The following is a 20,071-nucleotide window of genomic DNA, read 5'->3' on the forward strand; positions in this document are numbered from 1 at the left end:
AAGAAGGAATATTGTCACACACAGACTGTTTTATTTAATTTAATCCAACCCTTTCCCAAATTGTTTGGTTTCAGTCCCCAAAATCGTGTCAGAAAATCCCTTTTTAACCCTACTTAGACACTCGTATTTGAGTCTTAGATCCTGATGGTGATGATTAGGTTGAATCTTCCTAATAACTCCCTTCTAGGTGTGAAGTGGAAGTAAGTTGCTCTCGGCAGCTTGCAGCGTAAAGACACTGCGCCGTATATGGACACCGGCTGTAACACAGACTGTGTTTGTGTGTGTGTTCACTATGCGTGAAGCATATTTATAGAAGTGTGACAGGAGGACGCACCGTTGGCACAGATCGTCCGTCAAGCAGTTATAGAGGGTCACAGTAGTTCAGCTTTCCCACTTTGTTGCTTATTTTTCCATTTTTTATCATATTTTTCTTTGTCTTATGCAGTCTCACCTTCTTTCCTCCACATAAATGATCTTTTCTTTGCACTTAGGCTAGTTAATTATGTATTTTCAAACTAATTTCCTCCTATTTTTCCATGTAATTATTTCACATATTTGTTTTACTTAATGCTGTTCTGTGTGCACAATCAGCTGACTTTTGGGTCATCTCTTATGAAACTGATTCTTACTGAGCATGTATTAAAGGTGTTCACTGACACTGAGCTCTATTATCTGTCACTTTATCACCTGCATGGCCTTTTATCAAGGTGAGAGCTGCTTGGGAGAAGTATTTAGTCGGTTTGTCAGCTAAATGTTTGAAAAAACTGCCATCAGATTTTATGAAACTTGTTGAAGAAGAGATGAGAAAAGTGTGTTTTAGTGTGGGAAGTGTGAAGAGGACCGGCTCCCAGTAGTTCGATTCCGTTGACTCGTTAATCCGCCTGCCGAGCGATCCCGTTTATAGGTTCTGCTAACGTCTGACGCATTTGCGCGATGACGTCATGTGCACGCTTCGCATTTTGGCTCAGAATGTTTCCAAGATGGCGCCGAGGCGGAAGCGCTGTAAAGTTTGGATATATTTCACCAAAAAGGACAATAATAGGTCCAGTTGCAACACGTGTAGAGAAAAAGGGGGAAATACCCGAACATGCCGAAACATTTGACCACACAGTATGCAATTACTTTGCACAAATGTAAAGTCTTTGACACGCTGCTAAGCGATGGCGGCAACTCTCGCGGGGGCACAGCGTCTTCCGTCTGAAAAGTCCCAGGTAACGTCAAACTTTCAGGTCCTGTTGATGGTAACGAGGCTCTTAAGTCTCACGCATTGAGCGTAACAGTCACGCTTTTGGGTCTTTTGTGCACTCCCGCCACAGATTGTAGGGGGGGGGGGTCACGCTTTCCTGCATTCAAAACTTCAGAGCCCTGTTGTAATAATGTTAGTGACATACTGTAGGAATAATTTCCATCTGATATTAGCATTTAGTTGACAAGAACTGCAGAAATGAGGCTAAGTTAGATGTATAGAGTTATATATTATATTATAGTTGTACTATATAACTGGATGAGAATCGATAAAGGAACCGAATCGATATCAATAATGGAACTGGAATTGCTAAATTCTCAACAATTCCCATCTCTAACCGTGTGATTATGTCATTTATGTTTCTGTTTTGTAGATAAATGTGCGCGTCACCACCATGGATGCCGAGCTGGAGTTTGCCATCCAGCCGAGCACAACAGGCAAGCAGCTCTTTGACCAGGTAAGAGACACGTGCATGTTTTCAGAGCCCCGGCTGCAGCTGAAGGGGTTCAGCTGTGTTTGTCCAGAGGCAGAATCATGCCTCACATTTCCTGAACTCTGCAGCCTGCTGGAAGAGCCACATCATTGTGGGTTATCCTTTGTTATTCGTGTATCACTGATGGAAAGCAATGCTGGCATTTTTGCTTGTTTATGTGTGCCAGCGGGTACTTGGCTGGTTTTGGGTTGGTACTGGTTCTGTGCAGAGATGACGTACAAAGTGCTCTTTGTCTGAAGGGGGAGGTTTTAGGAGATGGAGGATGAGTGAGAGTGTGAGAGTGTGTGTGTGTGAGTGCACTGTCTGGGAAGTAAAAGGGCAGCTTTCAGTACATGTCAGACTGGTCGGGGTTGTTGGGGTTGTGGTGACGCAGAAGAGGGAAGAAAGAAAGAAAAGAGAAATCTTTGTTGTTAATCTTTTGTCTTTCTTTTGCTTTACAACAATCAAATCACATGAGGGTTTTTAAAGCAGCTGTTGGTTTTAATTAAATGTCTGTCTCGGTCAGAATAAATCATTCGGCCACACTCTGAACACATGAAACACTTTGGACTCATTTGGAATGAGTTGGATTATGATTGTATCACGATGAATCTGATTGAATATCTTTGGGGTGCCTTGAGATGACGGTGCTTTATAAATCAAACAGAATTTTATCATTTCATACCGCCTCACAGAGCCGATGCTGCAGAGTCGTGTTTTCTTGCAGGTAGATTTCAGTATTTGTTCCTGCACGAATCTCCAAAATAAACAATCACTTAATGGTGGAAACTGTTGGCTTTGACACATTAATGATGAACGATGGCTATCAGATGAGAAAGCTTATAACACACATGAAAGACGTTTTTTATGTGAATACTGTACAGAAATAAGACCCACGTGGAATCCTTTTATGCTAAAGGTTCCCATCACACACAGTAGTGGAAAGAGAAGTCTTCTTGAATCTGTCCCATACACAGACTGACTCACATAATCTTTTGATAAGGACAGATGCTGACCTCTTCTTGGCTCCAGCTGTTTTCCCATTTTAGTTTGAACTTTGCTGTGTTGTGTGGCAGTGCCCGCTCTGATCTTACTGGCCCTCCTCTTCAGAGGCACTAAGCCCTGGTGGCTCGATTGCAGGAGAGAAAGAAGATGGATTTGGAAAAATAAACGTACTGGTTGATCAGTGTCTCCTGGGTAAATAGTTGGACAGTTTCAGTGGGGAAAAAACAGATGTTTATGAGTGAAATGTACTCGGCCGACGTCTGTCCTCATAATGAAGACTGCAGACCTTTTTGGTGTTTTGTCGAGACTCCACAGTGTCTCCAAATGAAATTAATCCACTTTTTTAACATCTTTAGGTAAGACATGAAGATTTATCAGATTTTTGTGGCTTCACCGCCATAAATGGTACATCAACCAACTAACTTCTCTGCCCGGCAACAGCTTCTTATGTCATTATCTGCAAAGCCTCGGAACACTTGGGCTGATTTTGCTCATGATATTTCTGATGTAAAACACCATATATTTATATATATGTGAATAAGTTAAAACTTTGATTTTAAAGTATTTAAATTTTCTTTAATCCAGTTCTTAGTTTTCTTAGTTTTATCTGCACCGATGCAGATGGTTTATTCATTTCCTTAACTAACAATTTTACTATCCTGGAAACAAATGTGTTGTTTGAGTCATTCATTCAGCGAATGTGGCAGTTTTCACATGTGAGCTTTTAGCTGAATGAAACAAACCAAAACTGAAATTACCAGAGGGAACAAAATGGTTTCATATTAGGTGTACTTGTGGGTAATGCGTCAGTGTTTTCAGCGTTCTAAGTCATGAGCTGACATATTGAATGATGCATTGACAAAATGAAAAGATCTCATTATTGTTGCTGATGCAGAACTATTAACTAACCATCAAAATCAGCCTCAGCAGGCAGCCTTTTTTCAGCATGCTGCACATCCTCAGGAAGCTCTTGGGTGATGCATTGTGCAACAAGCGGCCCCCAGCTGACACTGACGGTTGTTTAATTTTCATTTCCCAAGTTTAACATGAATGAAGAGAGGATCCCGTTGATGAAAAGGCTTCAAAGCTGAATGTAAGCACTCAGTGAAGCTCACTGAAGCCATGGTGACACGGAGGGTCTGTCTGATCAAGCACAGCCTGCCTGTGAACATCAGCACTGGGATGGGCCCTAATTACAGTGTTTTTATCCAACATGGGACCAAATTCTGTTTACTAGTCCAGGCAGCTTAAGTTTGAATCCTGCTTTCTATTTCCATCGTTACTCTTTTATGTTGTCATGTTTCTCATCCCAAAGTCGTTAATCCACATTCTGCGGCTTCTCCTCTGGATCAGCACGCTGGGCTCTGAGCGTTCAAACGCCTCGTACCACAGTCCCACTGGAGGTCCTGCATGTGTGTGTGTGTGTGTGCAGGAGTGTGTGTAGGAGTGAGTCTGCAGATGTATTCTGTGTATTTTAGAGGGTCTTTTTGTCATTTCTTCTAATTATTTGATACATGGTTTGGTTTGTGTGAGCACGTCTTTGTGTGTCCATGCGTGAGACTGAATTATTTATGCAGTACGATTGCTGTCGTATTGACTGTGGAAATTACGTTAACACCCCCTCTGGATGATGGCTGTGGTTAGCAGCTGGTATGCTTGAGAGACGGGAGAGCAGACCCAGAGAGGAGGAAACTAAATCAAAGAAGAGGGCTCATGTCAGCTCAGTCAACACTGAGGCGATGCTCAGCTCCGTTCAAAGTGCTTTAACACTACATGTCACATCCACCCACAGACCCATACAGCACCTCTTAGTCCAGAGGCCGACACAGTGGGGTTCAGCGCCGTGCTCGGGGGCGCTTTGACATGTGGGGACCGGTTGGTAGGCGACTGCTCTGCCTCCTGAGCTAAAGATGGAACAGATGCTAAACCATGAAACTAATGGTTAAAGGTTTCCTTCACCAGGTTTTCCATTATTACCTGCAGTTGACAAAATGTCTAAAAACAAACTTAGTCACCGGTTTTTCACCATGTTCCTGCAAACGGGAAAGAATAAAAAAAGCTTTTCTTTGGCTTTCAGGTGGTGAAGACGGTGGGTCTGAGGGAGGTCTGGTTCTTCGGCCTGCAGTACACAGACAGCAAAGGCTACGTGACGTGGCTCAAGCTCAACAAGAAGGTGAGAAATTCCAAGTGTGACAACAAGCAATCGACCCATAGATGTTCTCCCATCGTGTAGCTTAATCTTAACGTTCTGTTCTCTAAGAGCAGCCATCTAAAGTGTCTGAAAGTTGCTCTTATGGGCTTGTAAGAGCAGTGTGTGACGGTGAAAGATGAAATGTTGCTCGTGGGTGTTCTCTCCAGGTGACCCAGCAGGATGTGAAGAAGGAAAACCCTCTGCAGTTCAAGTTCAGAGCAAAGTTCTTCCCTGAGGATGTTTCTGAGGAGCTCATCCAGGAGATCACGCAGAAACTCTTCTTCCTGCAGGTATTCACTCAAAATGTCTTCAAGGGTCACTCCAGCTTATTCTTACCTGATGTATTTCCCAACTTCACAGCCTCCTCATAAGGTGTAAAAACTCAGGAAAACAAGGATACCCAAAACACACATCAGGTCAACAAGTGTGAGCTACCAGCAGCTTCCCTAAAAAAGACCAGATGGAAACTAAATGGAGTTGCAGGCACAGAGAGAAAGTTAACAGGACTGTTTTACCTCAGGAAGCTGAGGTTAGTTCTTTTTTCCAAAGAATGGAGCCTATCGATGCCCGACCTGGTCTATCTATATGTCCAAAGATGAGGGTGATCCCAGCTGTGGAGCCACAACTGATAAATGTCCATTTTGAGTCCATAGTGCTGCTCTGAAAGTGGAGTTTCACCTCCTAAGATCAGCTGGAGGAGACGACCAAAACTGAGCGTGCTCTCCATACATATGGAAGAACCATTGGAACAATTTCTCAATGCTGTATATTTAGTTTTCTCCAACTGCTTCCACATACTAAACAAAGAGCAGCCTCTCACATGTGAACGAGCTGCCACGTGTGGACGAGGAGGCCAGCTGATATAATGCAGGGTCGTTGGGTCAATCAGCTTGTTGTCCCAGATGGAGATCCCTAATGCAGTCTGCAAAAAGGCCGTTCCAGCTGACCTGTTTCTGCGTTTGCTTTTGGTCAGGCTCAAAACACACATTTCTTGTTTATTTAAAAAAAAGAAGAAGAAGAATTTGGAAAGCTGCAGGGAGTTCACACTGGACCGATGTTTCCGCTTGACCTATAAAGCCCCCAAAAGGTCGCTTTAATGGCAAACTCCCCAGGTAGCAAATAACCAACGATCCTTTAAGATGGACAGTTTAGCAAATGTCAAATACACTGGCATTTAAGCGGTTATCTTCAAAGTTTGGTGGCGTAACGCTGCTTACAGATTACAGGGTCAGGTTACTTTAAAATGCAGTTTCTCTACATTGCATTTCATAAAAAGATTAATTTAGCCCAAATGCATTAAGAGTTTTAGCTCCACATATATTCGTTTTTCAATTGCAACAGTAACTTTTTATTGTATATTGAATTAATTTAGCATGATGAGCTCTACAACAACAACACCGGGACAAATTCTGGGGATGTCCAGATGTTTCAGTTTAAATAGAAAATGAAAATTAAAACTGAGAAGTGGTTCACAAAACTGGCAACACAAGCCGAGAAACTGATAGAGAGCTGGTAAGATCAAAGTTTCAGAAGCACATCTGCAGGTGCACACATCTGGAATCTGCAGTCCTTCACGATATAAAACTATTCTTTCAAATGTGATCTTACACAAAGCAGAGGAGTCAGATCATGGCTTGTTTCCATGATGCTGAATTATAATCTGTGCCGTCATGATTTGAACCGACACCCAGCTCTGGGGATTGTGCTTCTTCCTCCGACTGTTGGCTGGGAGGACGGAGCGCACGCAGTCTGCGATTTAGCACCACTAACTGAAACTGTCAGACCTTTTTAGTTTCTTTTTAGGTTCTTGGTGCCTGTTGTTTGTTTTTGGGCAGCTTTTCAGAAGTGAATTTTGAAGATAAACACATTTTTGCAGTGTCTGTCTGTCCTAATCTATAAGACATGTGAGGCAGAAATTACCACAAGAAGGAAGAAACGCCCATCGGCCGGCTCGGCCGGACACTAAATGCTGCTGCTGATAATAATGTGACCCGGACACACGCAGATGTGCTGTAAAGCTAATAATCCCCCTGAACCTTCTGCTCTGGAGATGGAAAGTCCTGACGCCTTTCACATTTATCCCTTATTCAACCTGAACTACGGTTGGAGCCGGGCTCCATCTAATTTTAGCTCTTGCACATTCACCAAACTGCTGCACCCGCCGCCTTGCTGCTCTGCAGCTGTCAGATGAAGTTGTGATAAGCTCATCCATGCACAATATGCAGATGATGGAAAAAGCAAAGCGCAGGGCTAAAGCTAAAGTGGAGATGTGTTGTCATGAAGTCAAAGCGTACCTGCCTCTGTGCTTGGATCATTTACCCAGGAAATCATGCAACTTAATCATCTTCACTGGATCATTTCCTCCAACTAAAGACCAGCTCTGACCGAGTGTGTGTTCATCTGCATGCATCTGCAGGTGAAGGAGGCCATTCTGAATGATGAGAACTACTGTCCTCCAGAGACGGCTGTGCTGCTGGCATCCTACGCTGTCCAGGCCAAGTATGGAGATTACAACAAAGACGTTCACAAACCCGGGTACCTGGCATCCGACCGGCTCCTGCCACAGAGGTAGACACATTAAGATATTGTGATTTCTTCTAGATGACCATCTTTGCTGTGGACAGAACATTGTTAAAGCTGACGCTCTGATTCCCGGTCTGCTCAGACTGTGACTCAGTCTGACTCAGAATGGACAGAATGACCCGTATTTGTCCTTTTCTTCTGTGTGCATGTGTCCCGCAGAGTTCTGGAGCAGCACAAGTTGACAAAGGAACAGTGGGAGGACCGAATACAAACCTGGCATGAGGAGCACAGAAGCATGCTCAGGTGAAGGCTTCTCCCTGCCTGTGGGAGACCTCACAATTTGCCACATAATTAGACTCTTAGAGTGAGAGTTCTGCTATTTTTAATGAACAACTTGAAGTTTGACACAGAAAAGGTCGATGGAAGCAGCAGAGTCAGATCAGCTGTTCCTGCTTACATTGAACATGGTCGGTACTGGCTAACAAGATAGATTTATCACATTTTTCTTTGGTATTCTAGTTGTTTGTCGCCGTCCTCGAGGTTTTCTTTGCAACCACCGCTATGTTTATTACAGCCATGTGTGACCTCAGACTTCTGATGGCGCTCCACGTCCTGCTTTGTTTGCCTCGAGCTAAAGATGGCGCCTGACGCGCTGTTTCGATCGAAACGGAGCCCGTGACAGTAAAGCTTTTGTGTGTGTGCGTGTGCAGGGAGGACGCCATGATGGAGTACCTGAAGATCGCTCAGGACCTGGAGATGTACGGCGTCAACTACTTCGAAATCAAAAACAAGAAGGGCACCGAGCTGTGGCTGGGGGTCGACGCCTTGGGGCTCAACATTTATGAGCATGAAGACAAGTAACCAGCTCACACACATATAATCCCACAGATAATCTGTTTTTGAGGAATAACAAGTCCATGTTGTGTTATTTAATGGCATCATGAGGACATGAATGACACTGAAAGCTTCCATCAATGTCAAGGTTATTTTAGGAAGATTCTCAACTCCTCTGCAACTCTTACAATTAGATATGATAACTGGTTACTTTGATCAGATGAATTTTTCAAGCTCTCCTGGTTGGTCCTGCATTTATTTGAGAATAGCGCCCTCTTTTGGTCGGAAAGAGGCAAGCAGAGGAACCGTTGGCACACAGACAGGCGTGAACAAAGATATAAATGCAGTCGAGATGAGAAAACGCTCCTGACTTTGCTCATGTTGACAGCTGGCGTCTGAAAGGTAAAAACTTCATCACTGTCACCTCAGGTTGTCGCCAAAGATCGGCTTCCCCTGGAGCGAGATCAGAAACATTTCCTTCAACGACAAGAAGTTTGTCATCAAGCCCATCGACAAGAAAGCTCCAGTAAGTGTGGATGAACTGATGTCTCAGCGAGGAGTTTATTTCTCTCTTTAATCCTCGTATTTATTGTACCTGCTTCCTCCAGGACTTTGTGTTCTACGCCCCTCGGTTGCGGATCAACAAGCGCATCCTGGCGCTGTGCATGGGGAACCACGAGTTGTACATGAGGAGGAGGAAGCCAGACACCATCGAGGTGCAGCAGATGAAGGCTCAGGCCAGAGAGGAGAAGCACCACAAACAGATGGAGAGGTACACCTCATGTGCTTATTGAACTGGAAATATAGATTTTTCATTCTTCTAATACTATATTTTTGTGCTTGTTTGTCTCCTTTTTCATGGGTTTCATATTAAAACAAAATGGATTGTTCTTTAAAGTGCTCTCAATCCAAATCCTCTGTGTAAACTATGTCTGTATATGTTGGTGTTGCACCAGTTCACAATGAAAAAGTCAGACATCTCAGGCAAACTTCCCTTTGAACCTGCTGACAAGGCAGAGAAGAAATTTACATAAAAGGCGAGGGAGGCGATTCCAGCTCAATTTGTGTCAGGGAGGACAGCCAATTTCAGTGCGAAAGCTTTTCCAGTTCACCCACCAGACTAATTAATGAGATGTGAGATAGTTAAAAACATTTAAACTCCTAGTAGCAGCAACATGTCAGAGACAGCAGTTCAGCCTCTGGAACCTGCAGGCTGCCACACATGGGCTCATGAAGAAGGTCTGGTGACGCCAGAAACAGTAGAAGCACAAACCTAAAGACTAATGTCAGCTTGAAGCAGCCTTGCTTGATGGCAGAATTTGACCAGCGGTTCGTTCTCCTTTGGGCTGCATGATGCCACCACCTGAGGGAAGCAAAGCAGATTGATTTATTATCCCTTTTCCTTTGCTTTGCCAGAGTGAACACAAGTTATTTAACTGTTAACACTTTCACCAGAAGCCTGATAGAATTTACATGAAATACTTCCAGAAATCGTGTATGACGCCCGGTTTTGGGTTGTAACTGTTATTCCTGAAGTTGATTATGAATGTAAACCTTGAGGAAGAGATATTATAACAGCATGCAACACTGGACAGTTAGTTAAGCACAAATCCGAGCTCTTCTGGGGTCAAAGATACCTGCAGGAAGCTACAGGGAGAAAAACAACTTGTAATAAACTCAGACCAACACACGCAAACAGAGAGAAGAGAAGAGGTGCTCAGTGCATCATGGGAGTTGCCCCTAGCAACCTGGTTTTACAGCAGCATGACTGGTTTAAAACCAGAATCAACTATAAGCTCTATTAAAAGGGAAAGTTTTACACTTAATTCAAAAGGAATGCCGGACCAACCCAAACTGGGAGCTGGTCCCATGGGAAGGTAGCCTGAAAACTGAAGAAAACCAACCAAACTTTTAAGAGTTTATTCCAACTGTTCTTTAAAGCGTGTGAATGAGGTGAATGTCTCATTTTCAGAATTTGTCAACTGTATGGTTGACTAACCAGATCAAACACTGAGTGTATATCTAAAAAGATATTTGGAGGTAACTCTTGAGCCAGTGTTGAATGCATGGATCTGTCTGTTAGTGTTGCACTGTGTGAACAGCAGGGGGCGGTGTTGCATTGAAAATTAAATCGCTCTCATGTTCCTCCTGCTGAGTTTGTCAGTGCCGGAGCGTCCGTTACAGCTGGAGAGAAAACACGGTTCTCCTTCTGTTAGAGACGAGATATTAAAATGATTAAATACTATTCTACAGAAGTGTAAATGCATGACACAGCAGGCTTTACCCCCACACCAAGCAGCAGTGATCAGTCCGTTTCTGTTGGTTGGCAAGAGATAAGGTGACTGGTTGCTGTCGGTGTGGGCTGATGTTTGGTGGGTGAAATGAATCTTTTCATCGTAGGTAGGCTGGAGTTTAGGTTCACTAAACGTCTCAGACATCATGAACTGTTAGATTACAATGTTATCGCACTGTCCATAAGTAGCAAGATGTTCTGAAATGAATGAATAGACAGTATTTTGTAAATTTTATATAAATGTGCATGTAAATTCACATGGAATTTTGTCATGAATGAGCCTGATATTTAGGGGGAATAAAAGTAAACCCAGAGCCAGCTGGGTGGTCATTGTGGAGTACAAAAACCAGTAAAATACCAGAAATGACTGACATTTAGAACCATCACTCGATGGCCACCTGGATGTGCGTGGTGATTATTTTCTGTGCTGTTTTGATAGAGCACAGCTGGAGAACGAGAAGAAAAAACGGGAGCTTGCGGAGAAAGAGAAGGAGCGAATAGAGCGTGAGAAAGACGAGCTGATCGAGAGGCTGAGGCAGATCGAAGAGCAGACGCAGAGAGCTCAGAAAGGTACGAAAGGCCTTTGTCCTGTGAGCTGGGACAGGATTAAAGCTCTTCTTTCATCTACTGCTCTACAGTCATTTCTGTTTTAATAGATGACACAGTGGTTAAAGCATTGGCTGTATGTTTCTGAAACTCCCGTCCGTTAGCCTAAATGTTTTTCTGTGGTGAGTCTAAACCCAGACTTCCTATTAGGTCTGATGATGAAGTGCGTTTAGAAACAGGTATTGGAAAAAATGTGAAAACTTCAAGCCTTTTTTCTCTTTATCAGGTTATTAAGAGGTGAACTTGTTTGTTTAGACTCAATTCTTGTGTAGCAGCTTGTTTATACGCAGCAAAAAGCATCTCACAGATCTAATTTCTATCTTTTTCTTTAAAAATAAGAAGAAGATGCAGCTCATTATTAGGTGTTTAAAACATTTCTGTATCAGAAACTGAAATTCAGAAAGTAATGGCCAGTGACTGGTTTCATAAATGCTTATCTTTACGTATTTAACAGCTACTCTTTTACTCTACTATGTCACAACAATGAATAATGGCTGAAAATGAGATGCTTCTAATCTGCCACACTTCTTTAACCTTCCTCGGAGGAAATGTGATCCGTTTACACCGTCTAAACGGTGTTTGTTTCTCATAGACTGCAGATGCTTTACCACATTCTTTGTGGCTGAAACGTCAGCCAAGAAACACACTTTCTACTGAGCAGGTAGTTTTAATCAGATTAGGTTTGTGAATTTACATGAAGCAGAAGCTCCACTGCAGACAAATGGGAGCCTCCATGTTGACTGGATACAATGATTAAAAAGAACAACAAACTCATCCAAGAAAGCAGCTAAATGGGAAGAATGCATTTAAAACTAGTCTGAAAAAGTCTTGTTGCACTTCCCACAGTGAAGCTGATTAAACCATTAATGCAGCTGGTCCTGTGAGTCATGTCTGTGCTTCGCGTTTCCCCGCAGAGCTGGAGGAGCAGACCCGCAAGGCGCTGGAGTTGGAGCAGGAACGAAAGCGAGCAAAGGAGGAAGCGGAGCGGCTGGAGCGGGAGAGGCAGGCGGCAGAAGAGGCCAAGGCAACTCTGGCTCAGCAAGCCGCCGACCAGATGAAAACCCAGGAGCAGCTGGTACCCGCTCACACATCCGTCTCCTTTTCCAAATCCAGCAGGCGCTCCTTATTCATTCAGGCTCTGCTTTTGGTTTCTTCCTCCACTTATTGGTACATTTAAATCATCGTGAACCACAAACCAATAACTCGCAGAGCAGGTTTCATGCAGCAGCAGCTGTTCAGGAACTCTTTACAGTCACAGTTGGTGAAAAATCCTACGTGTTCTATTCAGCCACGTTGGTTTTAAACCCATCCACATCATCAGGGAGAGCCTCTGCTTTGCTCTGTTTTGACATTGTCTTCTTCTCCAGTGTTGTAACGTCTTGCTGGTGGGTGTCTTTCATTTCAACAGGCTGCTGAGTTAGCGGAGTTCACGGCCAAAATTGCTCTGCTTGAGGAGGCAAAGAGGAAAAAAGAAGAGGAAGCGTCAGAATGGCAACACAAAGTAATGTAATCTTTATGAAAATGTGTGTGTGAAAGGTTTCCACATTATTTCCTGTTTAATGAGGCTTTTGTGAACTAAATTAAAGGGGAACTCCGGTATTTTTAAACCTTATTTCTGGCATGAAATACGTTCATCTGCTCACAGAGAACAGTTTGGTGAAAGTCTAAAATAAAGATATTTAGATAACTGGAGATCCATATAAGGAGTGAACGGGGCTTAGAGGATGCAGCCTCTAAATAAGGCATTATCTGTCTTTATTGGAGCAACAAAGCATTCCTCCTCTGTTGGCATCAGTAAACATCGTGCACAAAAACACCACCAGTTAGCATCGATTCGCGGTCTGTTATTCAGCTGTTCCTCTCTCTGCTTCTGCGTCCTCCTTTCCAGGAGCTGCTCATCCGTAGACTCTGGTTTAAAACGGTAAACACGTCCATCGTACTCAAAGTCGTCGTCAAAATCTGATCAATGTTCTAACATGTTGAACAAAACTAGCAGCAGCTAACTCTGTATGAAGTTAGCCGACCGTCTCAGAGCCCGGAGTAAACGAGCGCGTGAGTCGATGACATCATCCAAGTAGGCGCCTATGTAGAAAGGCCCCTGAGCCCTGGAGGACAACAACATGGAAGCTATGAGCTAACAGAGCTATAGCACACGTTCATTCATTCATTCTTCTTAAAGTATTGGTGAAATAAAGACAGATAAAGCCTTATTTAGAGGCTGCATCCTCTAAGCCCCGTTCACTCCGTTATATGGATCTCCAGTTATCTAAATATCTTCTGAAGGACGCCGACTTTCACCAACTGTTCTCAGGGAGTAGATGAACGTATTTCATGCCAGAAATAAGGTTTAAAAATAGCCTTTAAACTGCATTAAACAACGAATGGCGTTGGCCATGGCTGGAATGTTATTAAATGTGACCTTTTAAGATGGACATTGTTCTCCTAAACAAAAGATGGTGTATAAGTATCACAGTACTGTGAGTAATTCTGTTTTTCTACCTGTTTTATGACTCCCTTGATTAAATGCTGCGTTTTCGTCACGGGTTAAACGCCTCCATTTGTCGCCGTCTTTGTCTCCCTAAAAGAAGACTTGCGTTTTGCTTCCAGGCTCTGTCGGCACAAGATGACCTGGAGAAGACGAGGGAGGAGCTGAAGACGGCCATTACGTCTCCCCCGGCACCCGAACACGACGAACACGATGAAACCAACGCAGAGGCGAGCGCCGAGCTCCTCAGCGAAGGCGTCACCAGCCACCGCAGCGAGGAGGAGCGAATCACAGAGGCGCAGAAGAACGAACGAGTCAAGCAGCAGCTACAGGTAGAGGGACAATGTGGAAGGTTAAGACACAGGTGGCCTTTAGGAGGAGTTAAAATGCCTTTTTTTGGGTATGATCAGTTGTTTATATCTGCTCTAACTAAGTTGTTATTCAAACTGACATGACGCACCATTAGCGACCGAATAATTATAAACTTATTAAAAGGGACCGCTATAAGAGAGGCATTACTTCTCAGAAATCATGTTGCCAAAACACTGTCAGTGTCTCCAGTTTAAGCCAAAAGTTTGTCAGAGTAGCTCAAAATCAAGTACTTGCCTGCTTAAGCTTTCCCGGAATATCAAAAGGCCCCCAAAGCATATGACAAGTGTTCAGTACTCCTGATCACTTTTAAGCTGCCTGTGAAATATGAACCTGGCCTCGGTGCAGACTTTATTCTCAGAAGAACAGCTTCCAGGATGCCTCAAGCTGCAGGGACTGAATGGGTCATTCGGGGTCATTCAGGGTCATTCAGGGTCATTCAGGGTCATTAAGGGTCACAGATGATGGTAGATACAGATGAAAATACAGCGCAAATAATTTGCAAAGGTGGACAAAGCTGTTATCACTTCCAGAAAATAGCAAAAGAGAGGAACTACTGTACATTTAAACATTCCTCACATCACAGAAACGGGTTTTAGCTCATTTTAAAAACCCAAACTCTGACCCACCTGCAACTCTGAGGCCTCACAAACTGTTTTCGGTACTATTACCAAATGTGCTTTTTCGATGATGTGTTCATAAGTCCCGCCTAACGTTGGCGGCATGGCGTCCGCTTTGCTGAGCAGCAGCGCCTCTGCAAGTGGTCGTGAATCTAAAATTTCAGGCATGGTTGGCACGTTTTTAAAAAAAGTTCTGACTTTCATCTGCATCAGCCAACATACGGTAACGGTTAGGCTGTATTAAGGCTGTCATACGTCGCCCACACACTGAAACTGCTGTGAAAAGGTGCTGATATGAGGGCCAGCGTCCATATGGGGAGCCACAGGGGACATTATTCAGAATTAGCTTGTATGCACACATGAAAAGCTCTCATACAAACTGATAGAAACCAGTGAAAGTTAAGTTGAGAGGGAAGGTTTTCACTAGTAACTAATTATCAAATAACAATTGCATCATATTTGTGAGTTAAGATTTATGAGATTAGAAATGCAGGCTGCTGTTATTGAGATTTATGAGATTAAAAATGCAGGCTGCTGTTATTATTGAGATTTATGAGATTAGAAATGCAGGCTGCTGTTATTATTGAGACTTAAATCTTTCATCTTTGTCAAGTATAAGCACTGTCAACATGAGATATCGTGTGACAGGCTTCAAATAAAAGTTTTGATGGGTTTTAAAAGCTAAAAGGAATGCGGGGGTCCAAGTCAACATAGCAGATGAGCCTATGGCTGCTCAGGAAGGCATCATGAGTCCATACACCAAGTTTGGCATCGATATATCAATGGATCAGAGATAAAGCCTCACTCCAACGGCTCCAAAGTTATGAGAAAAAGGCATTTTTGTTGCTTATAGCGCCCCCTCTGGGTGGAAGTTCACCAGAATTCTTGGGCCTCTTAAAGACTTGGTCACGAGTCTGTGTTATAAATTTGATATCAAAAGATCAAACGGTTGCTGAGATACAGCCTCACGTCCTGTTTGGCGTGTCAGCGCTGAGTTTGATTGGCTGCTACGGGCAAACGGAAGCGAATTTAAAAATACCACGTGATAGCGCTTGTGAGGCTTGGTCTGAAGATTCTATGTGTCAAGTCCCGTGAAAATCAGACAATCTGGGTATCCTGTAATGCTTTTTGAAGGTTTTAGATATAATTCAAAATGGCGGACAACCCAAGATGGCGCGAAATGACGTCATGAGGTTCGTTGACCTCGGCTATATCCAGGGATTCCAACGGTACCTCATTTGTGAAATTTGGACCAACGGGTCCAAAGATATGAGCAAAAATGCATTTTTGTTAAATATAGCGCCCCCTAAAGGCCAAAGGTCACCAAAATTCTTGTGACTCTTAAAGAACGAGTCATGAGTCTGTTTTAGAAGTTTGATGTCAAAAGATTAAACTGTTGCTGAGATATGGCCTCACTTCCTGTTTGGCGTAGTCGCCGCTACGTTTGATTGGCTGTAGCAAGCGAACAAAGTCGAAATTCAAAAATCCATCTCCTGACTTTTGTGCGGATTGGTCCAAATATACTATGTGCAAATTTTCATGAGAATCGGTCAAAATTTGTGACCGCTGAAAATTTTTTAAGGTTTTCAACAAAATCCAAAATGGCGGAAAATCTAGTTCGATGGAAATTGACGTCGTCATGATCCACGGATTCCAACGGTTTCCGAAAATCGGACAAACGGTTCAAAAGTTACATGCACTAATGTAACGCAAACTTTGCCCCGTTGGTGGCGCTAGAACGCGTTTACTGTCAACATGTAACTCGGTGAAATGAAAGATGAATCCCTCCTTAATCAACTTTTTACCATACGGTTCTATGGGCTGCCATAGACTCCCATGGCAGAAGAAAGGAGAAGAAGAAGAAGTAAAAGTAGAAAAACAATAACGGTGAGGCTCAAAGGTTTATTCGTCACCCTTTTGGCACAAGACGGCGAATAGTCAGTGACTTAATTATGGCGTGTGAGTGTTTTAATCATGAAATGGGATTTTTTTTACACATCGCTGCACCCTTTCTCTCTCCCCTGTCCAGGCTCTGAGCTCAGAGTTGGCTGAAGCTCGGGATGATACCAAGAAAACCCAGAACGACATGTTGCACGCTGAGAATGTGAAGGCAGGCAGAGACAAGTACAAAACCCTGCGCCAGATCCGCCAGGGCAACACCAAACAGCGGATTGATGAGTTTGAGTCCATGTGAGCGAGAAAGAAGGTTGACATAAAGCTGGAAACAGAGTGCTAGTCTCATTGCCATGTCAACGCCTCATTTTACTTGTAAAAGCCTGAAGCTGCTGCCCCCCCAGGACCCCCCTGCTTGTTTCTACCCAGGAGAACGACCAGCTATGGGGCTCTGCAGCCTCGCCAAAGCTCTGCCTGGCAGCAGTTGGCCAGTGGCCCTGCTTCCTGCTTTTTAGAGCTCCGCCCTCAACCCAACAAAGCACAGGTCCTTTAAGTACTGGACAACAGCAAGCAGCACCCCCCCCCCCATGTACATTACTGGCAGTTTTAACGCTTGCATGTATGATGATTAACAATAACAAGACTTTTGACAATGGTTGTGCTTTTACTCAACAAAATAAAAAGGCCATTTGTAGCTTTAGCTTGTTGATGATGGCGGCACGCTTTAACATTTCGTACTTTTACTTCTGTTGTCATGAGCTGAACGATTTAAATAAGAACGCCTTATTTCTCTTGTTTCTTTTCTTTGTCTCTCTCTCTTTTTTTTTTTGTTCTTCTTTAGGGACGGCTCAGCTTTCTGTTGAGGTTACATCGGTTTTCTTTTCTTCTTGAATGAGTTTGCAAACGCTCGCGCTGCAAGTTGTTAGCGAACAGATATGCAAACCAGATATACTTAACTGTTCTCTTTCTGTCCATTGAGATATTTGTTCAGATATATATTTTGCCCCAACATAAACTTTATATTTCCAAACATGCAGCAAGAGTTTGGTCCTAGAATAACTATTGTAGTTAAAGCCAGTTGAGCCAGAGCCTTCGGATGCACACCGTTGATACGAAAATTGTATTTGCTACTCAAAGTTAATTCGTCTTTGATGACTTTCCTGTTGGTGAATTTTCTGTTTTTGCTCATTGGTCTGATACAGCAAACAAAATAACCTTAAGATTCTTTTTTTAATAAAATGGGAAGACATTAAATGAACATTTCGCAGCACTTTTCATTGCTCCCAAAAGGTTGAAATTGGTCTCTGATTATTATCGACGTCAGTGAACATGACTTTATTACATCCTTTACTTAATCAAGCCTCTGAAATAATATTTGTTCTGTAAAATAAATGTTTGATCATTTGATTAAGCAGGTTTTTGTGGAAAACACTTAGGTTCACCATCAAAAACTAACTATGGAATCAAATGCATGTCATAGAAAGAACGTGCACGTCTTTTTAAGTCGTTTTAAAGCATATAATTGCTAAATATGTATGTGCAAAGTACACAAGCCAAGTAATGTGAAAGCTTGAGTAGAGATTTATTGGTCAGGTTTACATCATACACAAGAACAGTCAACACATGTCATTTGGCCATAGTTTTCCAGAATCTGGAGTGAAATCAAATCTGTTTTCCCGGTTTTTGTTTTGGGCGTTATTATGCGATGCAAAAAATCTGAAAATATATATATTTTTTCAATTTTTACGTCCTAAAATCAAAGGTCGCAGAGCTTAAACTAATTCTAAACCCAGTGAGTTTTCATTGGGGTGGATGAGCTATCTGGGCTGGGTTCACCAATACTTTTCAAGGTTGTGCACAATTCTTTGATCCAATCTGGTTTTGCCACGACCGATAAACACGAATCAGCTTTGGGTTTCTAACACGCACATCTGGATCATCTTTTGCTCGGATTCTTTTAATTTTCACTGAAAAAGCAGCAACGGTCAAACACATTAATCCCCATTTTATTTTGGTTTAATATAACCACCACTGGCCTGAGTAAGGGGAAACATCAGAAAGTAAACAGCTTTTTTCTTGGCTTAGGTCCCCTGAAGCTGTGTTAAAGCGCGTCATAAAGAATAACCTGATGGTGCATGTTGTGCTTTTCATGATTTTCCCTCAATGATGGAGTTCATAAAATGTTTCCATGTAATAATCACTAATTAAAACTGCGTCACCCTACAAAACACCACACATAAATGACTATATGTGTGTTTTATATTGAGCTCGAAGCAAATTGTAAATCACATTTATGCAACAGAAGGCAAGAGAATGTGAACAGGTGCAGAATTACGACGGAAAACCCATGTTTTCCCCTCTGTGCAACCTCAAGGACGGCTTGAGACTAATTTAAGATGACACATAGTAGGAATAACAATGGGAAAGCTGCCTTAAAGCTCAAGTATTTGCTGAAGAAAAATTGATGAACAAGCTGTCAACAACAAAATGGATGTTTATAGGTATGTAAATCTTTTACTAGATAGTGGAGGAAAAAGCAGTTCTAGTTTTGTTAAAGGTGTTTGTCCATATATATGGCTAAGAATAGTTTGTGTAAGTTTTGCATGTTGGGGCAGGTGCAAAGCCCTTGATTCCTGTACCTTTGCTGGGAAAAAGCTGGCAGTTTAGCTCATAACTTCTGTGAAAAATTAGCAATTTTCTGTAGATTTACTCCACTTACTTGTTTGTTTAAAACACAAAAGCTACAACTAACTGGGTGAAAATGACTTTGAACAACTGCAATTCATAAGTTTTGAAGTCTATCACACGGTAGCACGTTGCTAGCTAACGAACATTTAAATTAAACATTTGTACAGGCACCATGTTAACTAAACTTGTACTGGTAAATGATTTAAAGCAGAAATTTGTTTCATGTTCAGTCAAGTAAAATGTGTGTAGAAATCTATTCACAATGTGTGTTATGTTATGATGTTAGCGCAGTTAGCATTGTTTTCACCCCTCTATTTAGCATGACTCCCACAGGCTACGATCCCTTCTTAAGGACAAAACCCACATATAATTAATAAAATAGCCTTTCACAAAAGTTATTGGTAATAGAAAAATAGTTGAACCTTATACAATAAATATGGTTTTAATAACCAAGGAGCTTTTAACTCAACACCCACAGAGGTTTGTTCAATTAAGTCTCTAAACCCTGCGGCAAACACTAGCACACAGTGCCAGACAAGCAGGGTAACAACTTTATTTAAAGACTATGATTTGTGCCATTAAAGGAAACCGGTGTTTTTAATTAAGTGTGTTCCTTGTTGTTGTAGATGTCTGGGAGAGGAAACATTACCCTCTTTAAATTTATTCCAGACAATTATGGCTTCAGACATGTTCTCATCCGAGGTGGACTGTAATGCCAGCAGGCTTCTATACGTCTCCTGAATAATGGAAATATAACCAAACCTTTACATTCATCAACAGTAACCCTAATCATTTGATGCTTGCAGCCTCCACCTAACTAACCTTAAAAAGTTTTTGTCATTTCAT

General features: G+C 42.5%; 1 protein-coding gene across 3 annotated transcripts in view; it reads left to right on the forward strand.

Annotated features, from left to right (window-relative positions):
* LOC140319710 (radixin) overlaps window positions 1-17,795 on the forward strand; it is a 37,813-nt gene extending 20,018 nt beyond the window's left edge. For 2 of the 3 annotated variants that reach the window (XM_072397464.1, XM_072397465.1), the window contains exons 3-15: window positions 1,620-1,703; window positions 4,801-4,896; window positions 5,082-5,204; window positions 7,331-7,482; window positions 7,657-7,740; window positions 8,148-8,294; window positions 8,701-8,797; window positions 8,880-9,043; window positions 11,004-11,134; window positions 12,085-12,245; window positions 12,579-12,671; window positions 13,778-13,987; window positions 16,674-17,795. In XM_072397464.1, the coding sequence (XP_072253565.1) occupies window positions 1,620-1,703; window positions 4,801-4,896; window positions 5,082-5,204; window positions 7,331-7,482; window positions 7,657-7,740; window positions 8,148-8,294; window positions 8,701-8,797; window positions 8,880-9,043; window positions 11,004-11,134; window positions 12,085-12,245; window positions 12,579-12,671; window positions 13,778-13,987; window positions 16,674-16,838 (1,707 nt within the window). In that variant the 3' untranslated portion in view covers window positions 16,839-17,795. Of the gene's footprint in view, window positions 1-1,619; window positions 1,704-4,800; window positions 4,897-5,081; window positions 5,205-7,330; window positions 7,483-7,656; window positions 7,741-8,147; window positions 8,295-8,700; window positions 8,798-8,879; window positions 9,044-11,003; window positions 11,135-12,084; window positions 12,246-12,578; window positions 12,672-13,777; window positions 13,988-16,673 lie in introns of those variants that run through there. The other variant, XM_072397466.1, reaches the window with a different exon arrangement.
* The last annotated feature ends 2,276 nt before the right edge of the window (window positions 17,796-20,071 follow it).

The sequence above is a fragment of the Leuresthes tenuis genome, unplaced genomic scaffold (genome assembly GCF_036924035.1).
Source record: "Leuresthes tenuis unplaced genomic scaffold, fLeuTen1.0.hap1 SCAF_12, whole genome shotgun sequence".
Classification (NCBI taxonomy): Eukaryota; Metazoa; Chordata; class Actinopteri; order Atheriniformes; family Atherinopsidae; genus Leuresthes; species Leuresthes tenuis.